The sequence below is a fragment of the Pyxicephalus adspersus genome, chromosome 7 (genome assembly GCF_032062135.1).
Source record: "Pyxicephalus adspersus chromosome 7, UCB_Pads_2.0, whole genome shotgun sequence".
NCBI classification, from domain to species: Eukaryota; Metazoa; Chordata; class Amphibia; order Anura; family Pyxicephalidae; genus Pyxicephalus; species Pyxicephalus adspersus.
In genome coordinates, this window is record NC_092864.1 from 31,047,218 (window position 1) to 31,072,584 (window position 25,367).

Here is a 25,367-nt window from a genome sequence, read left to right on the forward strand (position 1 = left end):
ATAGTCAGAATAATTTATATTATCTGCTGTTCACAACTCGTATAATTCATTAGATAAGGGCATCCCTTGCACAACGAAATATGCAAAATAAAGTTTGCCACAATACAAAAACAACTTTCAAAGATGCTACCGGTAGAAATAGATTTAGCTGCTACAGTGGATTAATTTGTTTGTCACACTGAGAAAGGTGCAATGAGCACAGGGCAATAAAAACTTGACATTGGTTCTAATTCTTGCCTAATGAATCCAAAACCCCCCAAAATGTTATGGATGGAGTACCAATTTAGGTTTAATTGCAGCATGATGGCTCAGTGGCTGGTATTCTTGCCTTTGCAGAGCAAGGATCTCTCTTCCCGATTTTTCACTTTAAGGTCATTACAAAGGACAAGCGGGCATGCTTTGCGTCTGGAGGAAAAGAAGTTTAATTCTTTACTGTAAGGTCTGTGAAAATGTGGAATCAGCTCCCTCAGGAAGGAGATCAACAACTACTATAGATTGCTTCAAGAAAAAGATGGATGGTTTCTAGAAGCACAGAATATAACTGGGGATTAAGGTTTTAAAGTAAAAATAACAGTGACTGTTGATCCAGGGAACATCTGATTGCTTCATGGGATCAGGAAGGAATTTTTTTCCCGTTGGAGCAAATTGTACCAGGGTTGTTTTGCCTTCCTCTGGATCAACTATGTCTATAGGGTTTTATATCTGGGATATGTTTATTTCCTTAGAGGTTGAACTTAACGGACTACTTTCCTTTTTCAACCTGACTAACGAACTATGGATCCCATGTTCACTAGGACGCTATTTGCATGCAATTTCTAAATTCTCCCCTTGTGTGAGTTTCATCCCAACAGTTCATAGATAGCGTGAGCTTCCCCAACAAATGACCTTAGACTGTGTTAATGACATATGACTATGGTAGGGACATTAGATTGTGAGCTGCTCTGAGGGACAATTAGTGACATGACTGTTGGGTTTTGTACAGCGCTGTATAATATGTCAGCACTATATTAATAAAAGATAATAATAATACAGAAATTGGCCTGCTCTGTTATTAACAAACATTTCAGAAAGTAATTTTAAGATCTTTTTAGCCCCGCCAAACCATATTAGAAATTGGGTTGTTTCCATTCTTTTTAAGTGGCCCAAAATTTATTGTTTTTTTTTAAGGATTATAAACTTCTTTTAAAGATACATGTTTGTCCTATTGATAGGTCTCCGGAAACTTGAAGCTTTTTTTGGCCTCCTCATCACAATCATGGCGATAACATTTGGCTATGAGGTAAGGGATGGATGTCAGGGAAAATGTCACAGAAATGTTGATTTACTGAGCTGGCAAAATATCACCATGAACACCTCAAATGCTTTTTTGTATAGAAGGGAAAATATGCAGGAAAATGGCACAGTTCAATTTCATGACATAAACAAATTCTACAATTATGAAAGAAGAAAGTTGGAGTTCAACCTAAGTTGGAAGAAATAATGAGCAAATTGACAGGAGAATGATTTATAAATAACCCCATAGTATTTTCAACCACTTTAAATTTAGTACATTTGTTTTATAGGTGTACATGAATCCCTTTTTTGAAAAGCCATTTTTGATCTTGTTTATTGAATATGCCAGGATGCCGGTACTGATATGAGCTTTGATATATTGCTTTAGCAGAGACATTGTCATTGAATGATTAGTACATTGTTGTGTCTCCCAGTATGTGGTTGTCCATCCGGACCAGAAAGAGGTGATAACAGGAATGTTCTACCCCTATTGTTCCGGCTGTGGATCTCCTGAATTACTCCAAGCTGTCGGAATTATCGGAGCCATTATTATGCCACACAACATATATCTGCATTCCTCTTTGGTCAAGGTAATAGAAGCATAAACTGCAAAATTCCACATGTAACTTTCCATGTTTGGTAATGGTAACAGCTAAATCTGCCCATACATTGGTCACAATAGGGTAAATGATCAGTATCTTCCTGATATCAATTACTTACCTGAACTTCTACCATATTCCCATTAACACATAGATAGCAATCCCAACACCCATCAGTAAATAGGAGATTCCGCTGTTGACAATAAAAACCTGCAGAGCATTGTAATAGTAAAAAGCAAGGAGTGCTGCCATTGGCTGGTGCTTATTAAAGAGTGCTCCAGACTGAATAGTCATAAACCAATGAACAGGCATTCCCAATGTTCAAATGATTTAACAATTAATTATCATCGATATGTATATGCAGGTTTTTCGATACTTTCTGGCTACTTTTGTGATCTTCCAGACATCAATGCCAGGAGGGAGAGTTTTTTCAGAGCTAACAAACACAATGGTGTCATCTCTGCTCACTCTCCTTCTGTTAGCAGAAGTATGCAGTGAAGCTTTTAGTTGGCTCCTAGGTCTATTTTTCCTATTCTCAATGTAAAGCTATGTAACCCCAATATTGTCACCTGAGATCAACATCATCTAGCATGTGCACATGGATTCCCTGACTTCAGTTACTGATCTGGATCAATGGAAGAATTACCTACTGTGGATGTTTGCTGACAAATCCTATTGGGAAGGACACAGCAGGAAGGGACCTTCTGCTTGTCCTCTACTACAAAGAACAGAATAGTACAGCACTTACAGTCACTGGAAATGATCATGAAAGATTGTTTCCATTGACAAACAATGCATCTGTATGCAGCCTAATGCAATGCAGTGCTATGATTGATAGGGAGAAGAGATCAGGTCATTGTGACATCTATAGGAGGAGATGGCAGCTCGGTTGGCTTTGCAATGCTAGGTCCCATGTTGGAATCTCGAACAGGTCACTATCCTCAGTGTTCTCCCCGTGTTTGCATGGGTTGCCTCTGGGTACTCCGGCTCCCTCCCACATTCCAAAAACATGCAGTTAGGTAAATTGGCTTAGCAAATTGACCTTAGATTATTTTGTGAGCCCCTTTGAAGGACAGTTAGTGATATAACTATGGACTTTGTAAAGCACTGCGTAAAATGATGGCACTATATAAATACAAGCTAATAGCAATTTCTCCTATAATAAATCTCATTATCACAATTGCAAATGAACTGTACAGATATATTCATTCTATTGTCTCATTTATTTCAGATTTATTTTCTAAGTTACTAAGTCAGATCTTATTTATTTGGTTCTGTTATTAACATTGAGTGATATATTCAGTCTAGAGAAGTGGATCGTAAGAAGAAGCAGGAGGTGAGCGAAGCAAACATGTATTTCCTGATCGAGTCGACCATTGCTCTGCTTGTGTCCTTCATCATTAATCTCTTTGTCATGGCCGTCTTTGCCGAGGCATTTTATAACAAGACCAACATGGATGCTGTGAGTACCCCTGCACCAACTTCATGGGAGATATTAATATACCTCTATTTTTGACCTAATATTTTAGGGGTAATATACTAGTGTGCCTTTAGTATTATTGGATCTTGTAAGATGGATCTTTCCCCTACCCCTTTACTGTTTTATCATGTGCTGTTCTGCACAGTGTCACTACGGGGGGCTCTCATCTTGCTAGGGTTAGGGCTTTACTTCTTCATGTCATAGATGCCCAGATAAAATAGCAACAGGAGGAAAATGCACAGATCCCCAGATTTGACGTAATGAAAGCAGGGAGATCCTTTCACTGCAGGTCCTCAGGTACAGCTTTCTCTCCAGCAAGGGGAACTTTGAACTGAACAATAATGATATCACTAAATCTCACCCCAAATCTGGTGAGACAAGCAGCCCTTGATGTTTTCACACTGCACATATACAAGATCAAGAGAACCTAGGCACCCTTATATAAAATGAGGATTGCTGTAATTTTTCAAAAGGAATTCAAACAAAGTAAATTTTTGGACTACTGCTCAGGCACAAGTAACATTTCCAGATATTCACTATAACATAGCAAATCTTTTATTTTTGAGTTTAGTGCATTTCCTGTATGTATATATCTGCTTATATTTACAGTCTGGCTTTAGTTAAATATATTCTTTGACAATATCTATTCTAATGTTGCTAAGAAATAGCAGGAAATAGATTCTATTAGAAAATATCAACTTAGCAAATCAAAAATCTGTCATGGAAATTTACATTACTCCTGTCATTGTATATAATAAAGGTGATATGAAGACCTATTGTTATACTGCCAGATGCTGTCTTTGAGAATTTGATGTGAAAACATAAGTACGGAGATGTATTGTTCTGCCATCTCTGATATAGTGCAGAAGATTTGACTTTATGTATTGAATTATTATTCTCTTCTGTCTGTGTTTCAGTTCAATGAATGCCAGAACAGCAGCAGCCCCCATGCTGGAGTCTTCCCACCCAATAATGAATCCTTATCTGTGGACATCTACAAAGGGGTAAGTGTACAATGTGTATTACTTAAGTGTATTACCTTTTTGATTCTTCTGCAGGGAATGCAGCCAGGTAATATTCAATGCCAATTATAGGCGGACATTTCTCCGGTTTCAGGTATTTAGAATACTGAAAACAGAATCTATTTATAAAGATTTGGCCACTTTTCCTGTTCAGTTATTTTGCCCAGTGAGTCCTAAAATCCTAAAATCTGAGCTATGGAGCAAAACTAGGTCTCTACCCTCCAGTGCAGGTAATCACTGCAATTTGGTTAATAACCTACCCTTGAGGCTGCTCATTGGACAATTAAAGAACAGCAGCATTCTGGTAAAGTCATCACTCAACCTTTAATTTGGTTTAGAAATCCCTCTCCCCTCTCCCCATCCCTCCCAAAGAGTCACCCTAATTCTTTTCTCCCAAACCTCATATTACTGTTCACAGCAGGTTGTATATATATTTTCTGTATCGTTGTTGAATACCGTTTGGCCTCTACAGACAACACAGAGTCATGTTTATGTTTGTTTAGTTGTATATATATGACTTTGTTTTGTACTGAGAGCATACTGATGATATACAACTATTTGTCAAACCTGACCTTAAATATTAATAATATAATAATAATTAATATTATGATATCCATTAGGTTAGATTTTCTTTTCTAACATGTAAATATTTACTTGTTTGCATTATTTAATGTTTATTCTCTCTTCCCCATTTCCCCACTTTTGTTGTAAAATCCTAATGAAAATAAACAAATCGTTGAAACTGAAGTCATTATTCTATCCTTTTATTATGTCCATTGTAAGACAGACAGCACCGTGTAGTAAAGTCTGATCAGCTCATGCCCACTTTGTTATACATTGTATAGAGACCTTTAAAAAAGGTACCATAAAACAACAGATGATGCAAACTTTCAAACATTCATCATGATATCCTGGGAATAGTTTGTGATGATCTCCCGGTGACTCTGGAGGCTGTTGATAATGGACCGCTCTTATCTTACAGTGTAATGTTTTCCATTGTTTCAATAATTATACTATTATACTATTTTCTTCTTTTTCTTGGATTAAGTGTAAACACCAGTCCTATATCATATGCTAACTATTTGCTCATTTTATGTATTCAAGCTACTGTACTGTACTGTATATATACCGGTAATTGTTAAGTACAAATCCTTGAAAAAAAATTAAAACACAAAAAAGGTCACTTCAAAAATTAGCAAAATGTCAGCATTTCTTATATAATAGGTGTGAGGGAAGAAGAGACACAAATAATCTGAGGATGTTCACCTCCCTATGTAATAATGAAGCCAAAAAGATTCCTTGGGGCTATTTGCACCCTTTTTGTGGAGGTCTTCAAGGAATTCAGTCAGTGTCCTCAGAATAACCTCAGATTTTGAATTTAGAAATACATTACCAAATGTCTGTATTACATATCACATAAAACCCAAAGGGTTGGTTCAGACTTGCATTGGTAACAAGCGATCCAGTTGATATCCTTGTGGCTGGCACCTTGCTAGTCGCTTGGTCATTACACTACAGTGGAACATTTCACAGTTAGCGGCACCAAACACCAATAAAGAATACTTGAGAGAGCGCTCCTTTTTATTTTATCCAAGAAGAAAATTTAGCTGGACTTCCATGTTAATATTATTATTCTGTAAATCTTAGAAAGTGGTGCATTCCTTTCCTGTCATTTTATTGTCAATTGTTGCCACTCTCACTAAATTTGTATGAACATGAAAAGGAAGAAAGAAGAAAAGCAGGGTTTTTTGTGTGGCAATTACATGTGTATTTGTTCTTTCATATTACAGGAAGAACATATATCTTTACAATAGGGTGATACAATCAACATAAAAAAATGCAGTCATAGGCTTCCACACTTTGGGTCTCCCCTATTAAAGTCATGGGGTAATTTGACCCTTATGCTAGACACAACTTTTTCTAAAACAGTTTAAACAGGGCTCTGAAAACATCACACCACGACGTGGCAGCACTCCCTACAACATCATTCTTATCCATGAATCAAGAACTGTAACTGAAACTAATTAAACCAGCAATGCTTCCCCATTTCATCACCACCAGAGGGCATCACTCAACATAACGGCACATACACATTCCCTGAAGAAGCCAGACGGCGAAACGCGTCCGAATTGGGCCATGCTCTGTTTAAACTGTTTTAGGAAAAGCTGTATCTAGCATAGGAGTCAAAATACCCCATTACTTTATTGGGGCAGACCCAAAGTGTGGAAGCCTATCATTTTTTTATGTTGATTTTATCACCCTTTTGTAAAGATATATGTTCTTCCTGTAATATGAAACAATAAATACACATGTAATTGCCACAAAAAAAACTGCTTTTCTTCTTTCCTCCTTTTCATGTTCATTATTATTCTGTATTTATAAATATATATACATACAAACTCCATTCAGATAATGTCCTGAATAAGAATAATATAATGATGTAGCTGTATGTTAATTACAGTTTGTGTACCATAACTTTCCTCTTTCTGATTTCCATCAGGGTGTTATCCTGGGCTGCTTCTTTGGGCCGGCTGCCCTTTATATTTGGGCTGTCGGCATCCTGGCTGCTGGGCAGAGCTCTACCATGACAGGGACGTATGCTGGACAGTTTGTGATGGAGGTGAGTATTCGGGTAAAGCTAATATTTAATCTATGTATATGAAGTCTTCCCAGGTTCCTCCTTTTTCCTGCATCATCAACACATTAATGACATTTCTAAATAGAGTTTTTCCATTTTTATCACAAACTTTTATTAGACTCGGTGATGTCATGACATTTGTGCCCCCTTCCCCAATATTACTTAATGTGATGCAGAAAGGTCTGTGACAATATGTGAAAACCCTCATCAAAGCAAACAATATTAATAAAGTATAAAAATGTAAAGTTTTTGTTGCAGATCATTTATGATGATTTCTTTCCTCCTATTTCTTTCAGGGCTTCCTAAACTTGAAATGGTCTCGCTTCTATCGGGTTCTCTTCACCCGATCCTGCGCCATCATACCCACAGTGTTTGTAGCAGCATTTCAAGATGTCCAGCACTTGACAGGAATGAATGATCTGCTCAACGTTCTGCAAAGTATTCTGGTAAGTACTGCTGGTGAAGAGGACCTGACATTAAAACCCACATGGCTATTAGGAGAATTGGGTCTGATTTATGAAAGCTCTCCAAGACTGGAGAAGATAGACTGTAATGGGAGAACCTGGATGATCCAGCAAACCTGGAATGGATTTCATTTAAAAACTATTCTGTAATTTTTGGAAAATGTTTTTAATCCTGGACCAAATCCATTCTAGGGTTGCCCATGTTCTCTCATAACAGTCTTTCTTCACCAGTCTTGGAGAGCTTTGATAAATCAGGTGCAATGTAATTATTTAATGTAATGGTCATATCAATGTACAAATTAGCAAGGAAAAAGTGCAGGAGGGTCTGACCTGCACATAAATAATAAACTGTAATAAAACATATTTTAATAAGAATAATAAAATAAATATTAAAATTTTTTTAATATATAAAACGTTATAAACTTGTCTAAATTAAAGGGCTCTATTAAGAAAACAGGGAATCTGACATTCCCGCAAACATTCCCTTGTGGGAATTAATTACTGCCATTAAAACTCATGAACCTGGAAGATTCCAGGGAATGTTTGAGGGAATGTCGGATTCCCTGTTTTACAAATAGAACTCATAGTTATGGACCAGAAGTTTTACATTTTGGCATGGATTGTTTACGCAGGGATGACATAGATATTGCAAATAATGATAATGGTAATAGTATTAAAATACCAAAATATAATATTAAATCAATTGTAGTTTCATGTATAGATTCACCCAGCTGTCCCCCAAAATGTTCACATTGGTTTCCCTTTAAAAAGTGTGAATTAACTTTCACTCATGATTCATAATTTTTTTCAAAAAAGTTTAAGATTTTTAAAAGTTTGCTTGTTGATATGCCAGAAATCTGTAGGGAGCCCTGAAAGCCCAAACTCGGTTTTCAGTGCTCCCAAAAACCTTCCTGTATTACAGAACACCTCCCTCCTATGGAATGAAATAGAGAGGAGGAAGTGTTCTTTAGTCCTTAAACACTTCCTGTCCAAGGGTGACAATGTTGTACAAGTGAGACTGAGATGACATTATTGTTCTTGGATTTAGATCAACAGATTACTGACCAGTCTAAGGCTGCATACACATGTGCAGTGTTCATCACTGGAATTGATTCTTTATGATGGTTTTCAGTGACAGATGAACAAATAAGTGACGTACACACAGAACAGGTCTGTTCTATGGGAGAGAAGGGGGACAGATGGAGCGAATGGCACCCCACTGTGCTCTCCTTTCTTGACTTGTATATTGATCGTTCACAGATCTGTCCTGACATTGGGCAAACACTGTACGCATGTCAGATTCTCAACCGAGACAAGCATGATTATCATATCGGGTGATATAATCATTTGATGTACAGCCAAAAGTACAATTCCACAATGTGATGTCTGCCTCTATATATTTCTTACTTCGTATGTATATTTACTGTCTTATGATATATATATATATATATATATATATTATTTTTATTTATTCTTAATAATGATTATGAATTTTTTATATATATATATGAAAAAATATTGTCCCTTTAATAATATATATTTTCCGCAGCTCCCCTTTGCCCTGCTCCCGGTTCTGACCTTCACCAGCATGCGACCATTGATGCACGACTTCACCAATGGCATGTACGTATATAAAGGGAATGTGATCATATGAACAAATCATCTCAGTGATTTTCCTGCAATTTGATTTCATTGGTTGGTCAGCATTATCCCATGGACTTTATTCTAGTACGCATGGCAGTTCAGAGGCTGAATTTGACCTGGTTGCATTTCTTCAGATGCAGCTTTCCCTAATAACGTTCTTTTGAACTGCAGGCAAAGCAGATTCAACTCAGCTGATCGCTGACAAAATTCTATTTAAATACAATTCCATGCGTTCTGTAAAAAAAAAAAATAAAAAAAAAAACTTTGACTATAACGCCCATTGATTCGACTCCAAAAGAAATGAATTTCATTGTATTTTATTGCAAATATGGGTATGCCTGTGTTGATGTGGGTGGGGCTTGTTAGATGAGGGTGGGGTTTATTAGTGTGCGATCCTGCCCATATCTTCTCTCATGTGTTTCTCTCTTGCAGAATCGGTAAAGTGGTCGCCATTTTGCTCATCGTATTAATCATTGCCATAAACCTATACTTTGTGGTGGTTTACATTCCAACTCTGGACAACATTGCCCTGTATGTGGTTGTTGGGATTATACTATTATTTTATGTGATCTTCACAATATACCTGGTAAGTACAGGCAGGATGGTCCTACCTGGGTCTGTTTCCTAATAGCTGGATATGACTTGCACCTGTAACATGCTTTTGAACCCGCTTGTAGTTCAGAATGGCCCAACCCAAGGGCAGATATAGGGAGCAAAGTGTACCTCTGCAGGGGGGGCCCTGACCAGCCTAAGCCAATAGGTGCTCCACAGGGGCCCCAAATCAATTCTGCACAGGGGCCACCTGTTGGCAACATCTGTCACTAGCCCAAAACACAGTGTTTTATTCCCCAATCTACCCTATGCAATGTTGTTTTATTTCAAATTAAATCATGGAGACTTAGCAGCATCCTGTTTTCAGGAGGCTCTGTATGGCACCCTGCTGGCTCCTCCCACCAGCGATGATCTGCATGCATTTCCTACAGAAGCACAGTGATGACGCCATAACAATAAGGTGTAATATGAAAGCCAAAAGATTTGTTTAATAATTTCATTAGAAGGTTGATGGGGTGGTTAAGCTTTATTGCCCACTGGTTTAGTTTGCTGGATGCAATATTTACTACCTAGATCAGATATGCCATTTCATAGCAAAATATAAGTTATTTTTCCTGCCATTGCTCTGGATTTAGTAATTATTTAAGGAACCTTTATTGATTATCAGACTTCTTTGCATGTATCATTTTTTCTTACTCCTCTTTCCACAGTTGTGGACATGCTGCCTCACCCACGGTGCTCAGTTCCTGTCCTGTGGGCAACATGATCAATTTTCCTATGGGCTGCCAGAGGAATACCATAGCCCACCACGGGGGTTACTGCAGTGAGACGTGTATGGCGGACCTTCATGTATTGAACACTATTTCATTTCACACAGAGAACACCAGGATAAGGATACTCATCTTCCAAAAAGTGACAGTGGTGCCCAATCAGATTTCAGACTGAAAATAGAAATTCTTACCTTTGTGTTTTGAAACTTCACTGTCACTGTGATCACTTGTGCTTTGCCAATAGGAATAGTGGATATGAGAGGTGTACACAAAGCTTTTCTTCAGAAAAAGCTCCAATTATTGATTTATAAAAGATATAATGATGTTTCCTAATGTCACAATGTTACTGAATGTGGTGCCTGATACCATATATGGAAGTGCCAATAACTAATTCTTGGGCGCCCTCTTGTGTTCAGAGATTGTTCTGCAGTTTACAGGAGACCCAGGATGTGTTTATGGGGGTGGCAATGCCAGATGGGTCCACTTTTCTAGTAATAAGTAAAAGATTTGATGGCTAAGTGAAAGTGAATAAAAATAACCTATCCTTTATAACCCAAAAATGTTTTGTGCAATCTTATATTGTTATTTTTGGGGGCAGAAAGCCTCAGATGTCCAAACTTGCACAGCCAATATGTATGTCTACAGGGGCAGACAATGGGAGGTGCAAAGTGCGCCACTGCACAAGGCCCCATACCCTCGTCAGCCAACAGGGACCCCATGGAAGCCCCAAGTCAGTTTGGCTGGGGGATCCCAAGTCATTTCTGCCCAGGGGCCCACTGATGGCTATGTCCACTTCTGTACAGGCAAACATACTGTATACTACATATATATTTGTTTTACTACATACCTCTAAAATTACCTTTTTGTTTTTTGAATCTAATTTTTAATAAAAAATATTTGATCAAAAGAATGTGTTTGTTCTTTTTTTTTTTTATTAGGAGCAACATTATTATATTCTTCTTGAGCATTTGGATTGTCTAGGGCAGCCTGTAGGGTTGTAGCTTGTGCACGGCCAGCCCACAGGAGTCCTTGCTGGCTGCAATGTTCACTGTGACTCTCCTGTGATTTCAGCCAATTACATATTCAGGCTTGTGTGATTGGCTGAATGAAATCACAGGAGAAGGGAGCCGGTTTATGTGATTGGCTGAATGAAATCACAAGAGACAGGACCCAATCCTAGGGCTAGGTAAGTGACTTAACACCGAGGCTAGCACGGGTTACAGGCAGGTGTTTATAGAGCAGCTCAACCACTTACTAAATACTCCATGGTGATATCAATTTATCAAAGCTCATGAGTATTAAAGCGTATTTTTATACTAATTTTAACTTCTCCTATTACCTCTAATTTGATCCATAAAGGGCCTGATTTATGAAAGCTCTCCAAGGCTGGAGAGAATAAACTTTCAGAAGTGAAGCTGGGTGATCCAGAAAACATGGAATGGATTTTTAAAAATCATTTGCTATTTGCTAGCAAACATTTTGAGTCCTGGAACAGATCCATTTCAGGTTTGCTGGACCACCCAGCTTCACAGATGAAAGTGTATTCTCTCCAGCCTTGGAGAGCTTTCATAAATCAGGGCCAAAGTATCTTATATCTGTGTAAAAATGTTGCTTGATTGAAAAAAAAACAAAAAAGCAAGGATGACAACACTGCTTCTCAAAATGTGTACAGTGTTGTCAGCGTTGGACAGGAAGTATAACACTGGCTGGATCAGTTGGTGACAATTAAGGAAAAGAAAACTAATGCAGCCACCACATTTAACCACCTAGCTATCACAATAGGAAATGAATAGCAAATAAACAAATACTTTGAACCAAGTGAATTGACAAGGGAATAATTTATAAATAAAGCCCAAAATACTAATAGGCTGCCATGACATTTTTGTCTCCAGATTTTAATGTTGGAATAATACCCATAGGGGTGGGAAAAGGCAAGAATTCAAAGAGTTTAGGCAAAAAAATCCTAAAAATAGACTGCAAAAAAACAGAATCTAATGAAAACTTGAGGTTTTGCCAGCTTGTGGGAAGTTAAAACATCTACACCCTGCCTATAAATAAAGAAATAATCTAGTTTTAGGGTCATAATTTTGTCAGCTATGACCCCTTTTTTAAACCTGCATCTCCCCAATGCATGGAGTGTGCACTGCTGTGTGTTGTAGTGCAGATGCATTGCCACTATATTAGGTTGGAACATTAAAATGAATGGTGGGCACTGCAGTTGGTGCTGTCATTTGCAGAAAAGCTTTATTTTACTGCATGGCCCCACAATGGAAATCTCAGCACTGCTGTGTAATCTGCATCACTATGCAAGCCAACCTAAAAGGTGACAACACAGCAGCACAATTTGTGGATAGGGTTGTCACTGAATCAGGAAGTTGTGAATTTATAACAGGAAGTGTCTGAATATGACAACAAATTGGATCATTAATATTACAAGGAAAATGATTTGTGAAATAACATGGAGATGCTTTGATTTTCCTGTTCGTTTTGGAGTATGACACAGACCTGACATTTGACATTTCTCACAACAAAATTGTATTTTTGTAGAAAGGCCCTAGCATTGCAGCAACACAAGCACAGCCTGCACTGCTCAGAGCTGTCAGTGTGGCTCTATATATAGCCTGGCTGCCAGGCCCTCACAGTGCACAGCTTTGCAGACGCTCCCTAACTTGTGAGCTCTGCTTTCTGCCAGGGAGCTGTCAGTTCGGAGGCCACAGGAGGGGCCCCCAGCTTACTCACAGCTCACATATTGTCACATCCCTCTGTCTGCAACTCCCGCCCTCCGCCTGGGATCCGACGTGGCGCTTTGCAGACGCTCCCTGGGCGGTTTCCAGGCTCCCCACTGCAAACCCCTGCTCACAGTGCAAAGGGAAAAAAAGCCTGTTTTTCCCTGGAGGATGCAGGGGCCCCTGGGGCCCCTCCTAGACTACCCAAGACAGGGAGGCCTGAGGGAGACAGGAGGACCCCTGTGCAAGGAGGCCCTGAGGAATCCAGCAGCTCCTTGACATATAACTTGTTTTTGTAAAGAATGTCAGAGCTCTTAAAAGGGCAACACACCTAGCACACCTCCTCCAGAATGGCATTATTTATTACATGGAAGCTGCCATTCCTTTACCCCAGCACTTTTTACCAGGTGTCAGCTACTAGAGCTTCCCGAGCCTTTTCATGCTGACTCTAAAAGTGGCGAATGCCAGGGGCCACCATGCAGATCACACTTTATATGGAAGTGATCACCGCCTTTAATAAATACCTTTTGATCCTGCCATTTATTATTATTATTATTATTATTATTATTAATAATAATAAACAATATGTATATAGCACCAACATAATGCAGCGCTGTACATTACATAGGGTTGCAAATGACAGACGAATACAGGCAGTGACACAGGAGGGGGAGAGGACCCTGCCCCGAAGAGCTTACAATTTATTTTCATCCTACAAATACCACACTTCCTGTTCCTATGCTCATTTTTTCACCACAAAGCCACAGTTGTCACCCAGACTTAAACACAACGCCCTTTCTCCGTCTCCAATACACGGTGGACTGATAGGATTAGTAGTTTACATTCTTTGCATTTTCACTTCCAGGAAGTGATAGTAATGTTGCATTTTTTTGTCAGGATCTGCAGGTTTTTCTGTACTTGATGAAAATGTCCTCAGCCCATGGAAAAAAAATGAATGCAGCCGCTTATCTAAGGCAGGTAAACAAGTGTTCTTAGCTAGGCATATTTCCTGATATAAAAATGGCCAGTAGAGGGAGCAATGACAATTTAGTACATTAAGTATAATAATTAAAATATGATACAAGGAAGTAAAACTATGAAGTTACATCCAAAAAATGTTAAAAGATAACTCCAACCAATGGCAACACATTTTTTTAATGGTACTATAATAAAAGTGGACTTTTCCCTATTATATCCTATTGGTTGTAAGCCTTCCCCTTTCTCTCCTTGGCCAATCACTGGCCAGCCATGAAATAACAGACACTCTGTGATTGGCCAAGGAGCATGAGAATGAGAGCTGCTGGTCTATTGCAGTGTTAGAAGTATAGCTGAGCTGTATTGTATGCAGGGGAAAAATGATTTACTGTTCTTCATATGGAACAATAAGGACAATGGGGTGGTGGTGGGGAGGAAGGGGCGTTTGAGGGGTGGATGGGCACCTAACAAGGTTTTTTTAACATTAGTATAAAAAGGAAATGTGTTAGCAGTGGTTGGGTTGTAGTTTAAATGTTATAAAATGACCATATAAGGGCATAAAGCTGAAAATGTGACATTCACTACACTCTACAGGAGATTAGATCAGAATTTGGGGGCCCATTCAGTGGTGATGGCTGATTAAGTCCTAACAAATATTCTGCCTCTGAGGCCAAATGTCCTATAGGCAAAAGTCTCTGGCCACTGGCTCCAAGAAATCTTTTCTATTTACATCCAGCATTATCTCTTTCATATTAAAGGCTTATTTGCAGCACTGTAGTGTCTTGTCACATGATGCTATGAACTTCCCTATCCTGCACCATCATATCATGAGAGGTGATAAAGCTGTGAGCACTGATGGTGGTATTGGTGACCATAAACTGATTCCCCCTGAGCCAAGGAGTCCACCAGCACCTTCTGATGAGCGGACTGCAGTACTTGCATGATCAGCTCCTCCTAGGCTGGCCATATTCTGCATTTACATCAAACAAGCTATGAGCGGAGTCAGATGCAGAATACAATTAGTTGGTTTCTAATGTAAACAGTAGGCAGTGTTTCTATTGGCTGGTGGTTATTAGGGCCATAAAGTGTCTAACAAACACTAGCCAATCGGAACTCTAGCTGCTCTTTACAATGGAGACCCAGCTCCCATTGACTTTCACACATGGCACTGACTAGGTTGGTGCTGCATTTCTTAGGATATCCTATTGTGGTGTATTGGATCTGCAAATAATGCTGGTCCAGTGTAGCCTTTGCTTGTCATTCATATGAACTGCAAACAAAACATAAAAAGAGCGCCCGTCAATATTAGTTATTGGTATGATGTCTAGAATTGTGCATATGAAATTATTATTAATAATTATAAACAGGATTTATATCTTATCTAAGGCAGGTAAACAAGTGTTCTTAGCTAGGCATATTTCCTGATATAAAAATGGCCAGTAGAGGGAGCAATGACAATTTAGTACATTAAGTATAATAATTAAAATATGATACAAGGAAGTAAAACTATGAAGTTACATCCAAAAAATGTTAAAAGATAACTCCAACCAATGGCAACACATTTTTTTAATGGTACTATAATAAAAGTGGACTTTTCCCTATTATATCCTATTGGTTGTAAGCCTTCCCCTTTCTCTCCTTGGCCAATCACTGGCCAGCCATGAAATAACAGACACTCTGTGATTGGCCAAGGAGCATGAGAATGAGAGCTGCTGGTCTATTGCAGTGTTAGAAGTATAGCTGAGCTGTATTGTATGCAGGGGAAAAATGATTTACTGTTCTTCATATGGAACAATAAGGACAATGGGGTGGTGGTGGGGAGGAAGGGGCGTTTGAGGGGTGGATGGGCACCTAACAAGGTTTTTTTAACATTAGTATAAAAAGGAAATGTGTTAGCAGTGGTTGGGTTGTAGTTTAAATGTTATAAAATGACCATATAAGGGCATAAAGCTGAAAATGTGACATTCACTACACTCTACAGGAGATTAGATCAGAATTTGGGGGCCCATTCAGTGGTGATGGCTGATTAAGTCCTAACAAATATTCTGCCTCTGAGGCCAAATGTCCTATAGGCAAAAGTCTCTGGCCACTGGCTCCAAGAAATCTTTTCTATTTACATCCAGCATTATCTCTTTCATATTAAAGGCTTATTTGCAGCACTGTAGTGTCTTGTCACATGATGCTATGAACTTCCCTATCCTGCACCATCATATCATGAGAGGTGATAAAGCTGTGAGCACTGATGGTGGTATTGGTGACCATAAACTGATTCCCCCTGAGCCAAGGAGTCCACCAGCACCTTCTGATGAGCGGACTGCAGTACTTGCATGATCAGCTCCTCCTAGGCTGGCCATATTCTGCATTTACATCAAACAAGCTATGAGCGGAGTCAGATGCAGAATACAATTAGTTGGTTTCTAATGTAAACAGTAGGCAGTGTTTCTATTGGCTGGTGGTTATTAGGGCCATAAAGTGTCTAACAAACACTAGCCAATCGGAACTCTAGCTGCTCTTTACAATGGAGACCCAGCTCCCATTGACTTTCACACATGACACTGACTAGGTTGGTGCTGCATTTCTTAGGATATCCTATTGTGGTGTATTGGATCTGCAAATAATGCTGGTCCAGTGTAGCCTTTGCTTGTCATTCATATGAACTGCAAACAAAACATAAAAAGAGCGCCCGTCAATATTAGTTATTGGTATGATGTCTAGAATTGTGCATATGAAATTATTATTAATAATTATAAACAGGATTTATATACCGCCAACATATAACACAGCGCTGAACATTAAATAGGGGTTGCAAATGACAGATAAGTGACACAGGAGGAGGAGAGGACCCTGCCCCGAAGAGCTTACAATCTAAGAGGTGGGGAAGCAAGGAGTACCATATCTATCCCTTGTCAGTATGGCAGTTTAAATGCCTGGGTGGTTTGCTGGGGGCTGATGGACAAGCTGCTGTTCGTGTGAATGAAGCCATTGTAGACAATGTCATTATTATTATTAAACAGTATTTATATAGCACCAACATAATACACAGCGCTGTACATTACATAGTCATCCTAAATTGTTCTGCAGCAGTTGGGAACTTTTACTTTTAATCATTGCTACGCCAAGAGGTTCTGCAGCTGCTGGGTTCCTTTTTTTTTATTACTGAGCTTTTTCATCTTAAGAGTTTTTGCAGCAGCTGAATCCCATTTTGTCTTAAGGTTCTACCAAGATGTTCTGCAGCAGCTGAGCCCACTTCTATGCACTGTGATCTCACCTCCTCCTCTTCAGCACTTCAAACCCTCTTTTTGTTCCAATCACTGTTTGCTCAAAATGTTCTGCAGCAGCTGAACCCCATCTATTCTGTTTACTTTTTATATCTAAGCACTGTGATATCTCTGTGTTATAAAAGTTTTTCCTCCCAAGAAGTTGCTTAGCAGTTCCCTAGTTAATTTCCAGGCAGTAGCAACACAAGAGGTTCTGCAGCAGCTGTACCCCTTTCTATGTGATCCGCAGCAGCTAGAACCCTCCTCTTCTATTCTTTGTCAGCCCAAGAGGTTCTGCAGCAGCTAAGTTATGAAGCCATTACAACCCTAGCAACTGGTACCCTCTACTTCCAAGTATTGTCATCCAAAGAGGTTCTGCAGCAGCTGATCCCCATCTTCTCTGCCTAAGCACTGCAATCTCACCTTCCCTGTGTTTTGACAGCTTTTCCTAAGAGGTCCTCCAGCAGCTAGAGCTCCCCTTTACGTCCAGACATCTCAGCACAAGAGGTTCTGCAGCAGCTGATCCCCTTCTTCCATGTCCACAGTGATCGCACCTTCTCTAGAGTTATAAAACCTTTTCCTTCCCTTTTATTTCTATGCATTGCAAGCTAAAGAGGTTCTGCAGCAGCAGATCCCATTTTCTAAGTACTTTAATCTCATCTCCTCCATGTTATAGAATCTCTTCCTTCCAAGTTCTCCAGCAGCAAGAACTCCCTTTTATTTCCAGACATGGGGACACAAGCACTGTGATTCACCTTTTATCTTTCTCTAGAGTTATGTAACCCTTTATTCCATTTTTTATTTCTATGCATTGTCAGCTCAAGATGTTCTGCGCAGCAAAGCCCCCACTGTGTTCTCACTTCTCTTGTTATGAAGCCTTTTCTTCCTTTCTTTAGGCTCTTCATCAGCTAGAATCTTCTTGTATTTATTATCCCTATTTAAAGTACAGCGCTGCGTAATATGTTGGCGCTATATAAATCCTGTTTATTTATAATAAAAATAATAATAATAATAATTAGCTCAAGAGGTTCTGCAGTAGCTGAAACCACTAACAGCGCCCTCTACAGCTTGCAGTGTGTCATTACCCGGAGTTGCATCGCTCATCACGTCCAGCTGCGCAGAGCAGCGGCCCCCAGCGGGAGCGGAAGGTATCGCCGCTTTAATGGGGTCCCTTGAAACCGCCTCCGGGTTCCATGTTTGTATCCGAGCAGTGAGCAGAGAACTCCATGTTGTAACAAAGTTTCCAGCAATCTCCCCTTTTTGTTTTTTTTTTCCTTTTCTTTTTTTTTCTCCCCTCCCAAGCTGCGTGTGTGTTTCCCCTCCATGCCCCCCGTGCTGCCCCCTTCCCGATCTGGATTCCTTATCGCCCCATCCAACCCCAAATCCAGCGGGAGGAAGAAGTGAGCCAAGTCGTGCAGGAGCCTGGTCCGGGCCAGTGTGATGGACAACCCGTCCTCCATATTCACCCAGGTCAGCCGAGAAGATGTGAACTCCCCCCTGCAAGAGAAAGGTAAGATCTGGGGCCCCTGTGATGGCGCACATGGAGGGGCCACACCGACCCTCCCCCCTTGCACAGGATCATGATTCCATAGAGGTTGCAAATTCTTGGATCCGCTTGGTTTTAGGATCACATTTTGTGTGTGCACTATTTAGGGGGGGCGCCTAAAAAAATCTCCCAGTGTACCCCCAAATCGGTGTATAATATGCATTGCATACAAGTGCCATGATCAGGGCAGTGCCCCCCATCCAGCCTTGCAGGGGTTAATTGATGGAGGTTAGAGGGGGTTTGACAGCTAGGGGGGCGGGGCACTCAGCACTGTCACATAGCATGGACCCCCTGTATCCTGCCTTCCTGATTGGCCCGAACCCCCCCCCCCATCCTTTTTGGGGGGCCACACAGTGCATGTTCATCTAACAAAGGGACTGTCCTCAGTCTTCAAGATTTGTCCCTGGCAGTCTGTGCCAACCACCTGCATGATAAACATTCTCTATACCCACACAGTGCCAACAGCGGCCATCAATGGAAGGGGTTTACTATGAGGCTGTGAGCACTCATGGGCAATGCATGCAGATTGAATATACTGTATGATAAATAGTAAATATTTTTTATATCAGCAATAAACATCTTTTCTAGATTTACAAATATTGAAATTGTGATTTGAATCATAGGAAAGTCTAATGTATGCAAATGTATATAAAGGGTGCCAAACCAATGCAATGATTGGATACAAAAGTGGATCAATATTGGAGCCGTTGGGGGCTCTTTCACCTATGTGTGCTCTGGGAATGGGCACAGAAATGCACATGTGTGATGTGAACATTTTACGTTTCACTACAGGGAAATGTACTATAGTGCATTGCATTGGGCTCCCAGAATAGTGGAGGGTCTCCAAAAATTGAATATGCACTGTGGTGTTTGGGTGACCCAAACAAATGAATAGGCTGTTCTAATATAATCATGGGCATGTAAACCAATGCATGTGTGTGAATGGACCCCTAAAGTTGTATTGAGTGCATTAGATTTTTGTTGGTCTTGCATTTATTTTTGCATTTGTTGGACTTTTGCTCCAGGTGCCCCCATCTGGAAGTATCCACACAAATAGGAAAAGTCTTTCTGGGGCCACAGTACTGGAAATAAATTAATTTAGGGGGGATTACATTTAGACTTTAGCCCACTTTGCTTCTTTGATGTTTGATAGGACAGACTTGGTGACACTGGCATGAAAGCAAAGTGCCCTTTAAAACCATTTCCATCCATGCATGTGGCCCTAGTTGGCTGGGACATCCAGGGACCACCACCTGACCTTTACCCCTCTCAGTGCACAATGACAACCTCTCCAAATTGTGTTCTGGAAGTGTTGCCCTGGAGCTGTGAAGTGCTCCAGCTTGGAAAGGTTTGGCCCCTGACCCATGATCACCCTGGGCTGTAGATATAATCCACAATAACCTGATCTATATGCATGCCTTAGGTGCTCGAAATGTGTACATGGGAGAGCAATCCGTGTTGTTAACGTGTGCTGCTGACACAAACTTGTTTTAACACCACAAATAAAGTCACAGAGGAATTTTTGGCATGCGGGTTGGGACAGCTGCATCCAAAACTGCAAGTAAAACAGATTTGAAAAAAAAGCATAAAAAACTTTTTTTACTTTATAATTTTATGTTTTTTTTAAGAAGACTGAAGTGTGATTTGGAGTGCCAAAGAGCTGACATTAGAATGTCACCAATTCCCTTTCTCCAAATATAAACCTATCTATGGTTCATGTGCCAGTCCTTTGCTGGAGGAGCAACATGGATGTAGCTTTGCATTTCTTTAGGTGATATTTCCTGTTTTTCAAGAAGTGTGTATGGTGAAAGTCTTTTAAAAATGCGGCTGCTTGGTCTGGTGAATCCTGACTCTGGATAAAAAGTTCCTAGCATAAGTTAATATTGTGTACGTATAAGATACATAGGTGACTATACTGGGATATTGCTGTGCTTTGTGTATTTCTTCCAGGTCTGTCCTGCATGAAAAAAAAACCCTGCTCTGTGCGTACAGACCAGTCTCTGTTGTTCTTTCTCCTTGTTCAAAGTGGCTGGTCCTGTCTCCGCCCCCTTTCATTTTTCTTTTATTCATGTTTGCTATCCAGGGCACTGTTAGAGATATATACCCCCACTTCCTGGTGACAATAAACCAGTCAGAGAGTTAGGGGAACACCCCGGTCCATTCTCTGGACAATGTTCATATAGTAAGTCAGTCATTGCCTACACACTTTACTTCCTATTAATAGTAGTCTATTTTGAGTAAATTGTCATCTCCAAATATTTCAATTGGAACCATCAATATCCCCAGATCTATCAACGTGTTACCTATACATAGCCCCTTGCAACTAGTGGCATTGCACAGATCCGCTGCACCCTGGGAGTCCCCTTGGAGTAAGAAGTGAATTCATTGTGGTGAATGAATCCCTCAGGAAGTTGCAGCATATGCTGCAGCCCAGCAGGTCCTTAAGATCCCTGGGTATGTAGTCTACAAATTCCTCCATGACCAGGGGCATGAAGGATCGAGTGAGGAGAAATGTATTCCCCCCCTATTTATTAGGTGCCACCCTCCTACCCCCTTATGAGCATTTGTACTATATTGTATTATACTTCCCCCAAAATGCTGTGCACCGGGCTCTGAGCCACCCAGCCTCTTACAGAATGTGCCCAGACTGCCATGGAAAGCCATCTACATGTTGATTGGCTGCAAACCGGTTGTTCATCATGCAGCCTGCAGCTTTCAGACCTGGCACGTTTACGTCTTGCAATCTGCAGAATGAGTTCCTTGGAAGTTGTGGCTGCAGTTGTGGAATCTGGTTTGGGACCTTTGATACAATGCCTGCTCATTGTACACCTTCAATGATTCCACCAATTTAGAAGATTGCTTTCTCTTCATCCAAACTGTGAGCTTCCCTTTAAATAAAATGCCTTATGGCCTCTGCTTTATCTGCCCCCCAGCCATCCCTTCATTCATTTGCCCTCCCTTTCTTTAATCTGCCATCCAATCTTCCCGTTACTCATACAGTTGTACCTGCGCCTCTCCAGGACTGAAATGGCTTACTCTGATTTCATTGCACACAGTTCTTACAAAGTACATTAGAAGCTGCAACAAGTCAGATAAATCCTGCCTCTTTTACTTGCTGGAGGACATACAGCATCATCTAGACCCACTGTTCCCAACTTCACTGTCCCTGACCTGCCCCTTTCATTCGCTGGATTCCAGTTCTTTTTATCATGGAGCCTCAGCATCACCTAGGAGTGTTACCCAGAGCAACCTGCATGCAAATACAACCAGCCTAGTAATGCTCACTCTCTGACACTCGCCCATCAAGGCATTTTCATATTTGCAATACTTTTCCCAAACGCCAGTCTACTGATTGCATCAGGTCTGAGAGGAGTACAGAGCAGGGTGCTGATACAGCTAATGTACCCAGCAAAGTCTTACAGGACCTATGCAGGTAGGGGGAAGCACAGCCATAGAGAAGCCCTCCCCAGTGGTATTTGGAATGTACATTCTGTTTCTATGTACAGGGTCATTTTAATTGCAGCTCATTGGTCCCCTTAGAACTAGCGTCATTCTGCCATTAGAATTTGGCTTTGCTGTATCAGTTACATCCTAACAACTTGTGATTCAGGGTCTATTATTTGCCAACTGTCAATCCCCTAGGAATTAGTGGCATTCTGCCAATCTATTTTAGCTCAATAAATGCCTAAGAAGTAATGATTTACTGCAGCGTGTCAATATCGTGCGAGCTGGTCACATGATGCCATGCAGTGAAAAGCGAACAGTCTCCTGTGAAGTAGCACAGAGCTCCCCGCCCATTGCAGCCTGTGAATGCCCTAGGAGATAATGGCTCCCTGAATTATAGTTACAGATTATCATTTTACTAAGACTACCTTTGCAAGAGTCCCTGGGAACCATTGATGTCTGTGGTCTGCACTACTGGAGGGGGCCTCCAGTGAAGACTTTTATTGGACGCTAGGCAATGTTTTTGGAGACTGGTATAGATGAAAATATATATTTCTCCAGATCGTATCCATATCCCCTTTACAAATTATTGTTTCAAGTCTGTGCTCTCTACAGTCCCTTACAAATTAGTTATCAAACATTTGATTGAGATAGCACAAAGAAAGAGCTGCATGCGGCCCCTGGACCACAGGTTGGATATCCAAGAGCTAAATGCATGCTGTCTGTAGATCATAGCCTAATATGTCCCTCTGCTGCCTACTCACTGCACCCTATCCAATATATTATGAACTAGCAGTGTGCTGTCATTACAGCTTATTCATTCTGCAGCATATAATGGTGCTTTGCATGAGACTAAATATGGCCTCTCTACAGTAGTTGGAGGCAGGTTCTCTTTACAAGCAGTTTTATCTGTGGCCCCACCCTTCACATTCCTCTAACATGTCTGAGATTTTCTTGTACTTTCCCTGGTTGTTGAAGATTTAGTCTCTTATTGGCTTCTTAGCTCTCTGCAAGTCACTCAGAGTGTTGAAAATTGTTTTCATCTGCTGCAAGGTGAAGTGTTTGGCTGTGTAACAGTTTGCAGTGCAGGTTGACGTTGTAGGTAGCCGTCCGCCTTCTGATGCGTCATTGCTTTGTGCTCTGCAGGATAATAGTAGCTCCAGGTGACACTTATCCAGGTAATTAGTGGCTGCGCTGATACAATGACCTGAGAGGGTTCTACAAATGCACTTTACAGCAGAATTAGGTACCTGGTAGGTTCTGGGTAAACTATGGGTCCCAGCATGCCATGCCCTGTGTGTACAGGACACAGAACAAATGTAGATTTCTGGCAGATCAACATGTTATATTTTGCAATTTTCTAACAGATATAAATTGTTCACATAAATCAGACACATTATAACAATGCTAGATAATAACAATATTAATTTGATTTCTAAGTTCCTCTTTTTGCCATGGATAAAAAGAAAAAATATTCTTGAGTTATTTTATGTGATCTGAAGCCTCCAGGTAATTCATATGATTAAAGACAGCAGAGGATGCTCATAGACTTTCATGTTAAACGGTAGAGTCACTATGCTCCAGTACTGATCAAGAAGCATAACCTGCTTATGTAATAAGCACACGTGGCTGCCCCATGTGAATGTGTGACCTAAAACCAAAAAGTCATCTTTGTTTTACATTATAATGAAACGTTCTTTCCTCCTGTGTTCAATTAGCCTCCATAAATCCTTCCTAGCATTTGCAGAAAAGAGCACATTCCTAATGCCTGTGGCAACAATTCATGCTTTATTCACAATGTCTTCATTTGTAGCCACTTGTAGAAAGCTGAGACTACAAGTGTGACTCCCGCCATTCATGATACACAATGTAAGGAATCATGGGACATGGAGTTTTTTTATAGGCAGGGAGCTGACATTGTTGCCCTCTAGTGGTTAGCCAGAAATAGCGTAAATCATCATCATCCCCCACGCAGAATGCCTGCATAAATTAAAATTTTGTTAAAGTTTAGCTGCAGGTAGAGCTGGGAGTTAAAAACAGGGTACATGTGGGCATTGGCATGGGGTTGGTCTACGCAATCAACCTAATCATGTCTTAAAGGGAACTGTTTGGTTTTTGCTTTATTCTCCATTGTCGGGAGTTGCCATTTAGAGGATGTCTGCATTGTATATAAAAAATGTGAAATATGCATCTGGCAGACTCAGCCTGAGCTCAGTGTTTATAGTTTTCAGGATCTCCACTCCTATCCTTGGTGCCAGGCTGTGTTCACAAACTGTGGGGTGGGGTACAGGCAGTTTATGCTGGTCCTATTGTTCTGTGTGCCAGCCCTGCCCACCTGTGATAGCCAGACATGGGTAGATCTAAGTCAGTGGTCATCAATTTTCTTGTAGTAGAGGGCTTCAAAAGTGGCCCCTGACATGACTAAATAGGCCACACATAACATTCAGTGAGGTGATCAGAGACTGCAAACATGTGACAGGAGTTGGTCAGGAACTGCAGTTGGGCTACAGGAGATGATCAAGGGCTGCAGCCCTGCAACAGGGGGAGGCTGCAGACATTTTAAACAATGGTTTCAAATTTTGCTTGGGTCACATTCAGAATAGTGTGTGGAATTTAAAATGCTGCAAAAGAAATACATCAAACCAGGTATCTACTAAAGGTCATTGTAAAGAGTATTCTTCCTTCACTGGCTTGAGTCAGCACCAAAACCCAAAGCCCAGTTATCAATAAAGGAGGACATCTCAAGTCTGCATCCATGACGAGGCATCAGAACAGCCCAGCGATTGGACCGGCTGCTTCTTCAGCTCACATAACGGCTGCATTTGTCAGAACTGCTGTCAGTTAGCTAATTGTACAGATTTTTTTGAGGCTGGCCAGAAGCTCTGACTGCATTCTGGTGATTGTCACAAATTTTTATCTCTCTTTAGATAAATCTGTGCGGTTTGTAACTGTCAGCAACTGTGCTGGGCCGATCTCTT

General features: G+C 40.5%; 2 protein-coding genes across 2 annotated transcripts in view; both read left to right on the forward strand.

Annotated features, from left to right (window-relative positions):
• The window catches only part of SLC11A1 (solute carrier family 11 member 1), a 24,831-nt gene extending 13,480 nt beyond the window's left edge, over positions 1–11,351 (forward strand). The window contains exons 7-15 of the mRNA XM_072417992.1: positions 1,212–1,279; positions 1,707–1,862; positions 3,175–3,333; positions 4,269–4,355; positions 6,874–6,993; positions 7,308–7,457; positions 9,025–9,098; positions 9,552–9,705; positions 10,382–11,351. Coding sequence (XP_072274093.1) covers positions 1,212–1,279; positions 1,707–1,862; positions 3,175–3,333; positions 4,269–4,355; positions 6,874–6,993; positions 7,308–7,457; positions 9,025–9,098; positions 9,552–9,705; positions 10,382–10,498 — 1,085 coding nt within the window. The 3' untranslated portion in view covers positions 10,499–11,351. The remainder of the gene's footprint in view (positions 1–1,211; positions 1,280–1,706; positions 1,863–3,174; positions 3,334–4,268; positions 4,356–6,873; positions 6,994–7,307; positions 7,458–9,024; positions 9,099–9,551; positions 9,706–10,381) is intronic.
• Positions 11,352–18,579: 7,228 nt separating this feature from the next.
• The window catches only part of CTDSP1 (CTD small phosphatase 1), a 31,576-nt gene continuing 24,788 nt past the window's right edge, over positions 18,580–25,367 (forward strand). The window contains exon 1 of the mRNA XM_072417996.1: positions 18,580–18,909. Coding sequence (XP_072274097.1) covers positions 18,840–18,909 — 70 coding nt within the window. The 5' untranslated portion in view covers positions 18,580–18,839. The remainder of the gene's footprint in view (positions 18,910–25,367) is intronic.